General features: G+C 43.4%; 1 protein-coding gene across 1 annotated transcript; it reads right to left on the bottom strand.

The window, feature by feature from the left end:
* Positions 1-838: 838 nt before the first annotated feature.
* Positions 839-13233, bottom strand: znf831 (zinc finger protein 831). Its single transcript, XM_034703661.1, has 5 exons — positions 13217-13233; positions 12761-12917; positions 6941-11195; positions 4201-4466; positions 839-3374 (listed from the first exon to the last, which is right to left on the bottom strand). The coding sequence occupies exons 3-5, from the start codon at positions 11145-11147 to the stop codon at positions 2535-2537; spliced, it is 5313 nt and encodes a 1770-aa protein (XP_034559552.1). The 5' UTR covers positions 11148-11195; positions 12761-12917; positions 13217-13233; the 3' UTR covers positions 839-2534.
* Between the last annotated feature and the right edge of the window lie 234 nt (positions 13234-13467).

The raw sequence follows: 13467 nt of genomic DNA, 5'->3' as shown, positions 1-13467 counted from the left end.
ATTGTTGGCCGGAAAATGATTTTTTTGGTTAAGTAAACTAAAAATGTTCCATTTTGTTTCTAGCTACATCAAAGTAGTTATCTCAACTACCTGTATGAAGTTTATTGTGTAAAATTGGTCTCATTTCATAAGTTAGGTTGGCAAAACTTGAAATTATGGGTTTGAGGCTCGGCTAAATTATTTGAGTATGCTTCAGGCAAAGAACGGGGTCTCCAACTCAAATCTCCAGGGGTCTTCCACACTTTCCCCACATGTGGCGCCATCTCTCCTGTCCTGTGTGGATGTTATCGCCCTAAAGGTGAGTATTTGGTTTGAGTATTGTATTGAAACTCTAGCTTTACAGTTGGTCAGTTGATGGTGAGTTGATTACCGGTTAATGTAACTTTAATTTGTTTAGTTAGTTTAATAAGGCATGGTCATTACCAATAGTTAGCCGCCTTGACCATTAGCTCGCTACCTTGCAAGTGTGAAAATGGTGCAGTAACGGTCAGTAACAAAGGGACATCTTCTGAACAAACAATAATAAGTTGGCACAACTTTCCCTTCTTAGTATGTAGAACTCAATACTTTAAGTTAAACTACATGTGAATAAGTTATCTCAACAAAAACTAATCAGCTGACTCAAAGTAAGATGTAAGATTTCTAGTTAGCCTCAAAACTCAAAAATCTAGTGCAGACAATTGCCTTAAAATTTTGAGTTTTCACAGCTTTTTTGTTTTGACAGTGTATGATTTCAGGGTACAATGTTTTTCAGTTTGTTTGGTTTGATGTTTTTTCTTTGTTTGCATGGATTAAAACTAAACTTTCTGCAAAAAAATGAAGAAAGATTCATTTGTTTTGTAAACTATTTGTACATTTAATATAGAGCAGTGATATAAAACTAGAAAATGAAAAAAACATCAAATTAAAACAATTTAATTTGTAACACAATAATTTATCAGCTTTTGAAGTAAACATGTTCACATTTTTGTGCTCTTACTTCCCTCTGAGTCAAACATCAGTATTAACTTATCTAACATGTCAAACAGGCCTGAACACATGAACACGTCCACCCCTCGTGTCCATAAAGCTTTATCACCACTAATTTGCTGAGGATTGACAAGCAAGTCAGCATGGAGCTATAGCTGTGGGTATGTACATATAGGGTTACATACACACATTTCCTGCTGCTGTGATCTCTGGTAGAGCTGATGACTCATTACAAAAAGCCAGACTTAGAAAAGGGTCACGTCCCCCCAGCCAGAGCCTGCTTCACCTGTGTGATCTGATTGGCAGCAGAGATCAACTTAATGGGTCTTTGGCAGCATGTGTGCGTGATTCACACACGCAGGTGCTGTCTGGAGAGGTTACAAAGTGCAATTTATGAGCGAGAGTGAGTGTGGGTTGGTAGACATAAATATGGCAAATTAAGCATGTGTAAGCAGAACGGAAATGGTACAACATTTCTCTGGGGCAGGAGTAATCTCAGTGGGTGTGTTCAAGAGCAGGAGTCACACTGCGGCTGCAAACAGTCATCGGAGTAGTTAAAAAAGAAGAGGTCAAAGAGGAGGAATCCTGTCATGAGTGAAGCTGCCTGCTAACAGAGCAATAATATGTCAATGTCAGCTCATTTTAGATTTTAAACCAGCTATTTGACCTTGATGCATTTAAAACATGGGGCCCTGGTTTAGATTATGCAAACAGGGATGAGTGAGATTCCCAAACCTGCTTGCAGCTATATTTGTAAACCACTCTGCTTGTGAAGCAGACTGAGAGAACACCAAGAGTGTGCAAAGCTGTCATGAAGGAAAAAGGGGGCTACTTTACAGAATCTAAAATATAAAACATATTCTGCTTTGTTTAACACTTTTTTGTTCATTCAATAATTCCACATATGTTCTTTCATAGTTTTGATGTCTTTGGTATTAATCTACAGTGTTTCAAATAATTAAAATAAATAAAAACCTTTGAATGAGAAGGTGTTTCCAAACTTTTGACTGGTAGTGTATATTTTAAAATTAATAATCAGTGTTCACAAACATGCCTTGAGCATTTCTCTGGGGGTTTCCATCTTTAGGGCAGGTCCCTACATGTCTCATTCTTACCAAGTTGGCGTAACAGCAAGAATGAAAACACCTCCAATTATTCCAGCTCAGGATGTTCCCACGTTAATCACACATGATTAACACATCGCTGACTTTATGGTGACACCGATAAACTGAGAGAAAGACTGATTTACACAATTTTCCATCAGATCAGATTAAATCAGATTACCATTATTGATAATCATAATGGACTCAATGTGAAAGTAAAAGCTAAACCTTGGAGGATGACAAGAGAAGGGTTTTTGGAAAGGGATGAATCTAATATAAGGTCATGTTCTCCTTGCTAGCTATGTGAAAAAGGGGGAAAAGTAAGTTTTTGATCCATATTCTGACTCGGTGCACCTTCCTCTTCCTCAGCCACTGTTATTATTCCTGCCTCCAGAGCAAATTTGCCTTTAAACACTTCTGTACATCAGAAATAAACCCAAGTTGCATTGCCTGTATGTTCACTCAAAGTTCAATGATCAGCTTCCCCTCGTCGTCACTGCTGCTGGTGTCCTCTGTGTAGTCCTGGCAGCTCTGCACCGGCCTCACTCCGCCGGTCACACACTCTGGCTGGTAGCCGTGAATCTGGCCGGCCAAGAAGAAAGACTGGTATTTGTTGGTACTGTCTGATCTCTCGCAGTGACTGCTCTGACTCATGTGGTCCTGTAGTGCTGTGTAATCCTCAGGATGTGTCACAGGGTGTGCAGTGTTACTATCCAGCACATTGTTGTGTGACACCTGGGTGTCCACTGTCAGTCCAGCTGTAGCTCTGCTGACCTGAGCAGAAACACACTCTTGGCTGGGTTGTGTGGATGATGATGTTGTGGAACTTTTGTGACTCTCTGGAGTTAACTGTGAACAACAGCTGACCTCTGTGGTGTTACCTGCAGTGGTGTTTCCCTGTTTTTGGTCCTGTTGTGAAAACGTTTGACTTTGCGGGAGATGTGTCTCACTTTGTGACAAAGCGTCCTGTGTGTCCATGAATTGAACCTGTGCTTTGATATGCTGACGTGAATTTGATTTGCATACGTTCTGCGTTTGAAGGTTATGAATGGCATTGCTGTCCCAGTGTTGTTGCGAGAAGTAGAAGTTGTTTGTGTCCAATGGGAGCTGCGGATAACTAAGAGGTCTCGTCTGACTGCAGCTTGCAGGTAAATTAAAGTCATTTGAGACGCTTGAAGCTCGCTGAGCGTGCGGTGAAGGATATTCAGACATTCCTGAGTGCGTCTGGGAAAGATCCTGAGGATGCTGCTTGGTTAGTGAAGAGTCTCTGAAAGAATCCTCCTCGACCTTTCTGTTGCCTTTCTGATAAGAGCAGAAAATGAGGAGGAATATTATTGTCATGAAGAATTCAATCATTGTCATCCCTCCATCAAAGGTTCTTGTAAACTTCCAGCATTGCTCAAATACCACAAAGCTTAATGTGTCATATCTCTGAGAGTAGGAGTTATGATGACTCACCCTCGGGGACACGTCTGATTAGTGGAGCACCAGCACTGTTTTTCAGCTAAACCTCAACCATGATATTTCTTCATAAATTCAACACATTTCTGATAAAGTAACATCTGTCAGCTGCTGTTGATAACTGATGTGTCAAACTTTGGTAACACACTCATAGATCCTTGTCATTTGTCTCTGACTTGTCTCTGTGTGTGGCTCGTTGATACATTCTGTATTTGACAGAACTTCTTGTGTGTACGTCTAATTCTTTCTTTTGGAAAAAGTCTTCAAAAATGATAAACAGACCCACGTCGGAGCGACTCAGATAAGCCTGCAACCTGCTTCCACTTGATTCTCCGATCAGAGCAATCTGAATAAATCTGGCAGTGAGGGATTTATGGAGATTATGAGGAGTTGAGAATATCAATAAAAGAGTATTTAGAAGGAATGCTGGATTGGAGAGAGTCCTGAACTGTTAGAGTCTGCTTTGGGAAAATTCTGCTTCATAACTCTGTTGCTTGTGCTCTTTTAGGAGAGCTTTGTGTTTATTTGTATAGTGTGTGAGAATAAACAGGTGTGAGGTCAGATGGACGAAGCAGCTGCACAGTTACTAATCTTTAGGATCTTAAAATGAGTCATCTCGTGTGTTTGGACTGTACTTTTAAATGTGGTAACAAGTCATTAGTCTCACCTCTGGCGTCGTTGATTCTCGTAAACATGTGTACCTGGGGTCAGCCTCGGCCTCGCCCTGCTCTTCTTCCTGTTCATCCTTCTCGATCACTCCTCTTTCATCCTCTTCCATCACCCCCTGTTCTTTCAGGCATCGCTGCTTTGTCTCTTCAGCCTCCTCTCTCTGCTGCAGTCTCTCATCTGTGCTGGCAGAGGCCTCTCCTTGTCCCCGAGTGTGTGACCCCTCCATGGCCGCCGATCCTGTCAGAGGGGCTCCCTCCATAAGCTCTTTGGAAAGGAAAACATTATCTTTAGTAAAGTGAATCAACAGTGTTAACTCTCTTCAGTCAGTTTAATTCACCTGGAAACGAGGGAGGGGATTATGCTGTAAATATTTATATATATATATATATTTATATTTATATATGTATATATTTAATATAAGAGTCAAGCTAATGGCACACGACCAGCTCATAACGTGACCTTTTTTCTTATAGAGAAGTCACATTATTTTAATAAATGTGATGTAATATAAGGAGAGGGTAGAACAGTCTATGTCTTTATGAAAAAACAAATGGGTTCTGCAGATTTTTCTTTGCTCTTCCTTCTCCTCTGTCCCATCCACTCAAAGTTTCCCATCACTGCCACTTTAATGCTCCTGCAAACAAGGGGCAGAGGAATGTCCCTGGCATTAGAAACGCTAATGTGCAGAACAATTGGATTTAAAGTGAATATATTGTCAGTTCCATGACGCGTCTGGAGTCTAGTCTCAGTGATAAGTCTCTATGTTTGTTGTTCCACCTCAGCCAGACGGCTAACTCATCTGTTGACCCCGTGCCCCCCAGGACGGCCTTTGAACTTCCTCTTTGTCTGTAATCACTGAAGCTCCTTCAACTCTCATTTTTAGTTAATTGGAGTCGTGTGCTGGGAGGAGGATCAAGTGACAGTTTTAAAGAAGAGAGTTCCCTGTGTGGGCTGGGGCCAGCTCACATCCCAGTACGAAGGAAAACAAAGGTGAAAATGGAACACACATGGACCAGAAATCTCATTTCATTGCTTGGATTGTAAAGCAAGCTACCAGAAGGTTGTTTTGTTTCTCATTAAGGCGACACAAAGTGGCTTTAAAGAGGACAAACAAGCAGGGCCTCAACTCTACCCATTGTTGGACTTATACTGCCACCTTGTGGTGAAACTGGTCCCTTTCTGATTCCTGTGCTTGAATCTAAATCTATTACTGAAAGCAAATGCAGTATCGTTTTGTTGATTCTGTTATCCATGACAAAAAGTATTAATGCAGCTTTGCACATCCACCTTAGAGTTTCCATGAATTTAGCCTTTTTTAATTCTCTTATTTTTTTCTAATAAAGGGGATTAAATCAAATCAGAAAGTCTTCACAGGACTGAATGTACTCAAGGCCACGAGGGAAAAGTGATGTGAGCCACAGTGTTGACACCTCAAGGACAACAAGCTTCACTTCCCCTGTCCTCTAATTTGTATTGCAACATTCACCACATCAATATAGTGTGAAATATAGATACTTCAACCTATGGGCTGCCGTTTGTAAAGTTGTGCACACTGAAAATAAATCAACAATTCTCCACATTTAGCTCCAAAACGTCATTAGAATGTAGAGTGAATTTTTATGAGTCACATTTAGAGCAATATTTGTGATCACATTTAGTTTTGTTATGACCAATATGTTCAAATTACAATCACTGATGAATCTAAATGCTAAATATGAATATCAATGTAAAAGGTGAATATAAATGTTAAATGTTAAATCTAAATGTTAAATGTTGCTCTGTGATCCTAAATATTTAGCTAATATGCAAATTCACACCTAGTCGAAGTACCAAAATAAATGCTTCATTAAGCATCATCATTTATGTTTAACAGTCAACATTTATATGTAACATTTAATCTGTATATTTATATTTAACATTTAGATTGAACATTCAACATTTAGATTGAACATTTAACAATCAGATTTATATTTAACACTTAGATTTATAACCTAACATTTGGATTTAACATTTAACACTTAGATTTATAATTTGTATTTATTTGTTTTTTTTAAGTTATATTTTTGGGGCTTTTACACCTTTATCTTATAGAGGAGAGGCCAGTTGATAGTGTAGGAAATGTGGAGAGAGTCGGGGAATGACATGCAGGAGAGAGGACGCAGGCTGGACTGGAACCCGTCGGCGCCCCATTTAGATTTATAATTTAACATTAGGATTTAACTTTTAACATTTAAATTTAGCATTAAGATTTATATTTAGCATTTAGATTTAACAATGATTTTAACTTAAATATATGTGTCACAACAAAATATATTGTGAAAAAGATCACAAATATTCCTCTAAATGTGATTAAAAAAAAGTGACTTTTTAAAATTCACACTACGTTTTTATGATGTTTTTGAACTAAATGTGGAGAAATGTTGCTGTTATTTTCAGTTTGCGCAACTTTACAAACAGCGCCCCATATAATCCTGGTTTTGACATAAGGCTCTTTTGCTTATTAAGCCTCATTGTTTTATCAAACAGAGGGAATATTCAAAGGCCCAAATAACCAGTGAACTGAGGCTCTGAGGGCAGTGAAGTCCATGGAGTGAACTTTCAGCTGCTGCCAAAATGTAGGGACTATAAATGAAAGTTTGAATCAGAGGGTCCTATCTAAGATAAACACACACTGCACTGTAAAACTTTAACTTTCATGCAGGAGGGAACATTATAGAACAATAAGGGGTTACATATACCTTCAGGGGGGCTTTGGATGCCTGTCAGCACAGCCTGGTTGTCTCTGAGTGTTTCCGTCTTGGTGTTAGAGGGAATCGTACCACATTGAGCTGAGCTGATTACATTCTTTGATTCAGTTAGGCTCATTTTCTCAGGAGGACCCACCCTTTCACATCCCAGGATTGCATGTTTGGATGAACTCTCAGCCACTGGTAATGTGGACTCCACTGGATCACTGAAGTGGACCGACGCTTGAGGGTTCAACTGTATTGAGGTTTTGCATTTATTAACAGAAAAAGTCAAAACTGAACCAGAGTGTTCAGTCACACTTGCAGCAGTGGAGGCCTGAGCGAGCACATCCTGGGGAAGCTGCTGGCTTTCACTTTCTAAGCTGCTGTTTGTGTGTGCAGCAGTGTTTCCTGTGTCTACATTCCATATACATGTTTGTTGGATTTCTTTTTCCAGGATTCCACTTTTCAAGCTTTTCTGATTCGCCGTGCTGTGAGAGAGAGAGGTCACGCTGAGATTGTGTTGGCCTGAGAGTTGTTGAGAGAATAGTCCACCTTGGCTGACCCTGATATCCGGTGAAAGTTGCCCCTCGCCACAACAGTTCAGAGAGAGGTCATGTTCCTTTTGTGAAGTTTGGCTCCGTCCTGACTTTACACCTACATGTGAAGCTGCAGTTGACATAACATTGCCTGTAGAGCTCTGAGTCTCTGTGACTGTGTTTACAGGAATGTAATTGCGTGGGTTTTGCGATGAATCTGGAGCTTTAGGAGGCTTTGATTCGGCTAATGCTCCGGCATGAGTGGAGTTACTGAGTTCAGTCAGTTTTGACTCTGTCTCCACAGATTGTACAGATAGTTGAGATTTCACTGTATCCACGGGTAAAGGCTTACTTTGGTGTGAGTCCTGTCCAAACCCTGACTGTTGATGGTCCCTTTCGACACGGCTACTACCAGGACTTTGGGCTTCACTCTGAATCACTTCTGGGGCACTTGCTACCTGCCTCTCGATCTGGGGCTCCATGAGAGCTAACTGCTCGTCAGATATGATCTGGAGGCAAATCTGCAGATCTGCTGTGTGGACATGAAACACATTCTGAGCAGCTGACTGCGACTGGTCCAGTGGTACGATATGACAGGGTACTACTGGTGTGTTTGAGCCGGTGATAGGTCCTGACGGGTCTGATAGGGGACAGAGTTGTGTGTGTGAGAGAGCAGGCTTGTGGTCAGGTTGACGAGGTTGAGGCAGAGCTGTAATTGCTGCAGTAGATATCTGACTGTTTGCTGTGGTTATTGTAGCTGTGACAGGTGAGTTGGTGAGCATCGATGGAGCAGATCTGGTTGAATGCATAGATTCTGATGCACCTGCAGGTTTCGTAGGCTGTACTAAAGTGCTGCACAACCTAGCAGGATTATCTCGAAGGCATGTTGTGGTTGTCGTGGTTTCTGCAAATTGCCTGTGCGCTACAGCGACACTTGACGTCACATATTTAAGTCTTGATGTCTCAGCTTGACAAAGGTGTGAAGCTCTGCAGGGTAAGATGAGCTGTCCTGGTGTGGAGCTGGTAGAATATAACTTTTGGATGTCAGAGTTCTGCGTTAATGGTGAAGCAACAGGATGGCTGCTGCATTTCTTTACAGAAGTTGTGACCGAGTGTGTCGCCCGCTCTGCATGTGACGACGGAGCAGAGGTGAAATGAACGCCATCAGCTCCTGTCGGGTGATCCACAACACGTGGTGAAGGGTCTGAATCAGGCTCAGCAGTACTGGGTAACTTGAGCTGGTACTTGGGCAGAAAGCTGGTCTTGGCAGGAGAGTGGGTGGAGGTTGCTGGCGAGGTGTGAGCAGATGGTGCATTTGCATTGATTATGCATGGCTGGAAGAGAACTCCTTTGAGCTGTGTATGTTTTTGATTCTGTTGAAGGCTGATATAAGTGAGATTTGTATCCTGCTGAGCAGCGCTGCCAGTGACAGAGGGCGGAGGATGAGTCAGCATGTTTGGGTCAGTCTCCATCTCCAGAGGGCAAATTATTTTGTCATCAGTTTTCTGCTTTTTCCTGTCCGAGGGAGCCGCGGCTCCAGAGAGCTTTGAGCTGGAGTCAGTATGTTTATCCACATTGAACAGTCTCTCAGCCTCTGCCCTGCTGATGCTGTCTATTTTGTGGCTAACTAAGGATCCAATGGGAGGTAATGGTAGAACTGACAAAGACAGATTCCTCTGCAGTGGAGTCTTGAGAGAGCTGCAGGAGGAAGGAAGCTTGTTGTGTTTCTGGTTGAAGTCCAGAGCAGAGACGAGGGAGACTTTGGCAGGAGGGCCGCCTGGATGACAAACTGTTGCACTTGTGAAGTTGACCGTGGATTCTGTTGCTGGTTTTGTCTCCTTGTTCACTGCTGACAACCTTTTCTGTAAGCCCTGAATGACCTCCTGCTCTGGGTGTGTCAGGCATTTCCTGCCTTTCACAACACCCTCATCGCCACCTTTTTCAGCATTATACAGCTTCCTAAAAGTCCCTCCCCCGTACATGTACCACTTATTGTAGGCAAACTTTTGTGCTTTCTTCCTCCGGAACTTTCTGTTGCTTGGCTCACCACAAATGTCACCGCCATCCCCATCACAGCTGAGACTGCCAGTGTAGGCCTCCTCCACTGATGAATTCATGAAGAGACCGTCTGTTGCGTGGTTACAGTCTACGGCAGTCTGCCGTACCAGTGGGCGGTGGGTGGATGACTGCTGGTTCACAGGCTTCATTGCGAAACCTGCTGGATTGATCTGGCCTGAGCTTCCCCTCCGAATGAGCGTTACATAATCGCTCTGATAGGAGGAGGCTTGGCTGCTGTTCTCTGGCTGCAGGAGGGTCACGCTGAAGGGGAGGGAGTTGCTGCGAGTTAGGGGGGCATGATCCATGGTGTTGGAGCGCTGAGTGGGCACAGAACTGTAGAGGCCATGATTCCTGTTTCCTTGTAATCCAACATTAGGAGTCTTACTGATCCTCATGTCGAAGTGAAAGGAGTCCTTGTACGTGTACGGCATGGGGAGGTCGATGCTCCCCTGCTTTGATAGAACTGTTTTCCGTGGCCTCACGTGCTCCAGCTGTTTGTCCTCCACAACAGCTGAGTTCTCTGAAATCAGCTTGGAGATACGCTCCTCTAGCATCTTCTGCTCCTGCTTCCTTGAAGAATCGTTAGGTTCCTGTCCACCTTGACCTGGTTTTGATTGTATTTGTGTGTCGCTGGTTTCTTCAAGATGCTCTTTGGTGGATTCTGTGAGGGAGTCCATGCTGTGTTCAGGTAAGACACTGCCAGGGCTCGGGTAATGGTCACTGCTCTCACTGAAGCCTGAGTCAGTGCTCTCATGGCTCTGGGATTTCCCTCTGGATACAGAACTCTCCCACTGCTTGGAGAACAGAGTCGCCTCCTGCCTCTGAAGAGTAAGATGTCGACTGGCTGTCAGGGGAGGTTTTTCATTTTCCCTCCTCTGGTTTTCCTCTTTTGGTGTTATTGTTGTACTTGGATTTGAATCTGTCTGATGACCCACAGGGGTCAACTCAGTCCGTGCACTGACAGAGCCTTGCGTCTGTTCAGAGCAGACCTGTGCAGTTAAACAGGTGATCTCGGCAGCTTTCTTTTCAGTGCTGCCTGAGCCATCGTTCCGCTCATCCAGAGACAAACTGGAGGTACAAGTTTCCCTTGAGCTGTCCAGGCTACTCAGGCTGCTTTGCTCTGATTCAGACCAGAGGCGGGCATGAGCCTGAGTCCTCCTGTGTTTGTAGAGGTTGCTCTGTGTCTTGAAAGAAACTCCACAAGTGGTGCAGGGGTAAGGCCGCTCCCCGGTGTGGCAGCGGAGATGCTTCTCAAGCACACTGGGCTTCATGCAGTCCCGTCCACAATGAGGACACATGTGCTTTCCTGCTGACTTGGGTTTGACTGCAGGAGCAGCTGCTGCCAAACTCAATCCTGGCTGAGCCTGCAATCCACCAGCAATATGGAACGTCAGAAAGGGAAGCGTCTCCTTGGAGTAAAGCGGCGGCATGGCCAGATGGAGTGTGGCTGGCGAGTGGGTGGTTGCGGGAGGCTGTGGGTATGGCTGTGCTGGGAGAGAGGGCCCTGTGTGGATGTAAACAGCCGTCAGCGGGGCCTGGATGTCCATTCTTCTCTCTGTCTGCGCTGCGACGGAGTTGCTGTGCACTAGAGCGTTCGCCAATCCTGGCTTGCCAGTCTCCATGGTAACACTGCTGCTGTCGTGATGTACCAGTGCCAGGTCTCTAATTACCTGTAAGATAAGAACAGTTTGCATTAGACCTCTGCTTTTCTTCAGATTAAACTCAGCTTGTCTGTTTAAGTGGATGTGTCTCTTGCTTTTAAAGAACACAGGGAGAGTTTTCTCCTGGTGAATAATTTGTTATTGCACCAGCTGGAACAGAGAAGAAGGGCATGGCAATGAATAAAAATACCAAATCATCTTATGATGACAGATATGCAGTTCTCCTCAGGACAGATGGCCAATAAAGAAATTAATCCAGTCTCGGTTTTGCAGGGTAATAAAATCCGAGGAAGTCTTCGGCACCGAAGGGAACAATGGATCAGTGACGAGCAAAAATACCCGTGCTCACAGAAGAAAGAAGAAAGTAGAGGCATCTGAATCTGTGCCATTTGATTTCCATAGCAGGTGGCGCAGGAAGACAACATTAAGAAGTGGTCTGTGGGCAGTGGAGATAAAACATTTGGAGAAATGCATGTGTACAAATAGAGAGAAACAGGGGGTGATGTAGGAGAGTGACTCACTTCAGGAGTGGGGTGAGGGAATGAGATCAGGTACTCATACAGTGCAGCAGAGGCTTTTATCTCCTCAAATAAAACGTGTCTGCTGACATTAGCTGTTGTCTCTGTCACCAGTCGGCATCAATTAAACGCCTTAACCTTGATGTTCACAGAAGTAATGCGGGCGCTTTGTCTCCTGACAGACTGCAACATTTGTGTAGCAATCTAATCAAAGTGCAAATCCACCTACAGGAAAAGACAGATTCATAATAAGTCATGCAAATTTCATTTCCCGTTGCTGTGAAGCTGCTTCTGCATGTATTGTGATTTTGCATAATTCAGCCACAGAGGTACAGCTGGCATAGAGCGCACTCTTTGTTAGCCGTGCAGCATGAGGACGCCTACGTTTGACTTTCTGTGCTGCTGAGAACTGAGGAAAGTTTGCTTCTGTTTGTACTCTGGTGACATCTCCATAGAAATCAAAGAAGGCTCTCCATGTGTGTGTGTTTTAATTTTAAAGATTGCTGACTCTGTAACTTGGTGAGAGAAACCTCTATACTGTATTGTGCTTTCACTTCCTTACAGCTATGCAAATATGTCATATTGCTACACATGCTGCAGCTTTATAGAACAGATAACATCAAGAATAATTCAATAAGTTAATTTATCTCCCTGCAAACTCTAGTTTTCAGTTTGAAATTGTGTCCTGGATGAAATGCAGAAAAAAACAAACATTTTTATAACTCAGCTGAGCGGTGTTTGAACACAGCTCCTGATTATTAAAAGAGCAAGTATTAGCCAAAATAGGAATCATAAAAGATGTATAATAATGAAGAGTTTTAACTTTTCTACGATGCTCTATGACAGTATGAAAGTCCCTTGTATCTCTTTTAATCTCAATGATCTGACTTCAAAGATAACATGTTCAAAAAGGGGATTAGTTGCTGGTGTTGCCACAGAACACTGAAGGTAAGAATTCACTACAGGAAACAAGAACATAATGTAACTAGGCCAAAACTCAGGCGCAACAGTTAAGAGAAGAAAAGCACAAGAAAAGGGAAGTCAGGAGTCACTCACCCTCTTGCTTTGCGCTTCAGTCAGTAACAATTATCCTCTTCAGGCAGTCTCCAGCTCTGAACAGCACGTTCTTCAGCATACCTGCACATTTCACTGAGCTCCAGGTCCTGTGTGCTCCTCTCCAGTCTGATTTCCTTGCACAGCTCTTTGACATGAACTGTTACTTGTCACGAGGAAGCGGAACACATGCAAATGAGAGAGAAGATGCACTATGAAAGTGGTGAGGCAGAGAGGAGGAGAGTGAGAGAAGGAGGAGAAGGGCTGGCTGTCTGGGTGGGTGTGTGGCTGTCAAACAAAGAACAAGTTGGAAGAAAAAAACTAGATTAGTGAAAATCAAGAGCGGAGAGCAGACAGGCCCTGAGCACAAATGGAGAGATTTAAGACTGATACAAAGTGTTGTGCAGAAGTGAAAGTGACCGCTTGGCAGAGGAAGTGCAGTGACAGAGACAAGCTTACCTCCAACAGTCTCATTGGCTGACTGACTGGCTTTTACCAACAACAGTTTGATGCAGTACCTGACTTCTGGCTCTCTTATATTCTCGCTCCCCCACCTACCTACTTCCTCCCACACGCTGTATTTCATACACCCACATAGACAAGGGTGCAGCACAGCTAATGTTGATGTGGCCGCCTGGCTGCACGTGCACCGCTCTCACTCTCTCAGGAAGAGAACAAATGGATGAGTTGTGAGTGGCTGGAGTGAATTT

Source organism: Notolabrus celidotus, chromosome 1, assembly GCF_009762535.1.
Source record: "Notolabrus celidotus isolate fNotCel1 chromosome 1, fNotCel1.pri, whole genome shotgun sequence".
Taxonomy (NCBI): Eukaryota; Metazoa; Chordata; class Actinopteri; order Labriformes; family Labridae; genus Notolabrus; species Notolabrus celidotus.
This window is presented reverse-complemented; position numbering and strand designations above follow the sequence as displayed.

What these genes read in the sequence shown, in the direction of transcription:
- znf831 (XM_034703661.1), bottom strand. Translation starts at nt 11,147, where the DNA reads ATGGAGACTGGCAAGCCAGGATTGGCGAACGCTCTAGTGCACAGCAAC. An exon ending in CATCCAAAGCCCCCCTGAAG is followed by an intron (nt 4,467 to 6,940) that starts GTATATGTAACC and finishes TCCTTTCCAAAG; the next exon opens with AGCTTATGGAGGGAGCCCCT. An exon ending in GAGAATCAACGACGCCAGAG is followed by an intron (nt 3,375 to 4,200) that starts GTGAGACTAATG and finishes TGCTCTTATCAG; the next exon opens with AAAGGCAACAGAAAGGTCGA.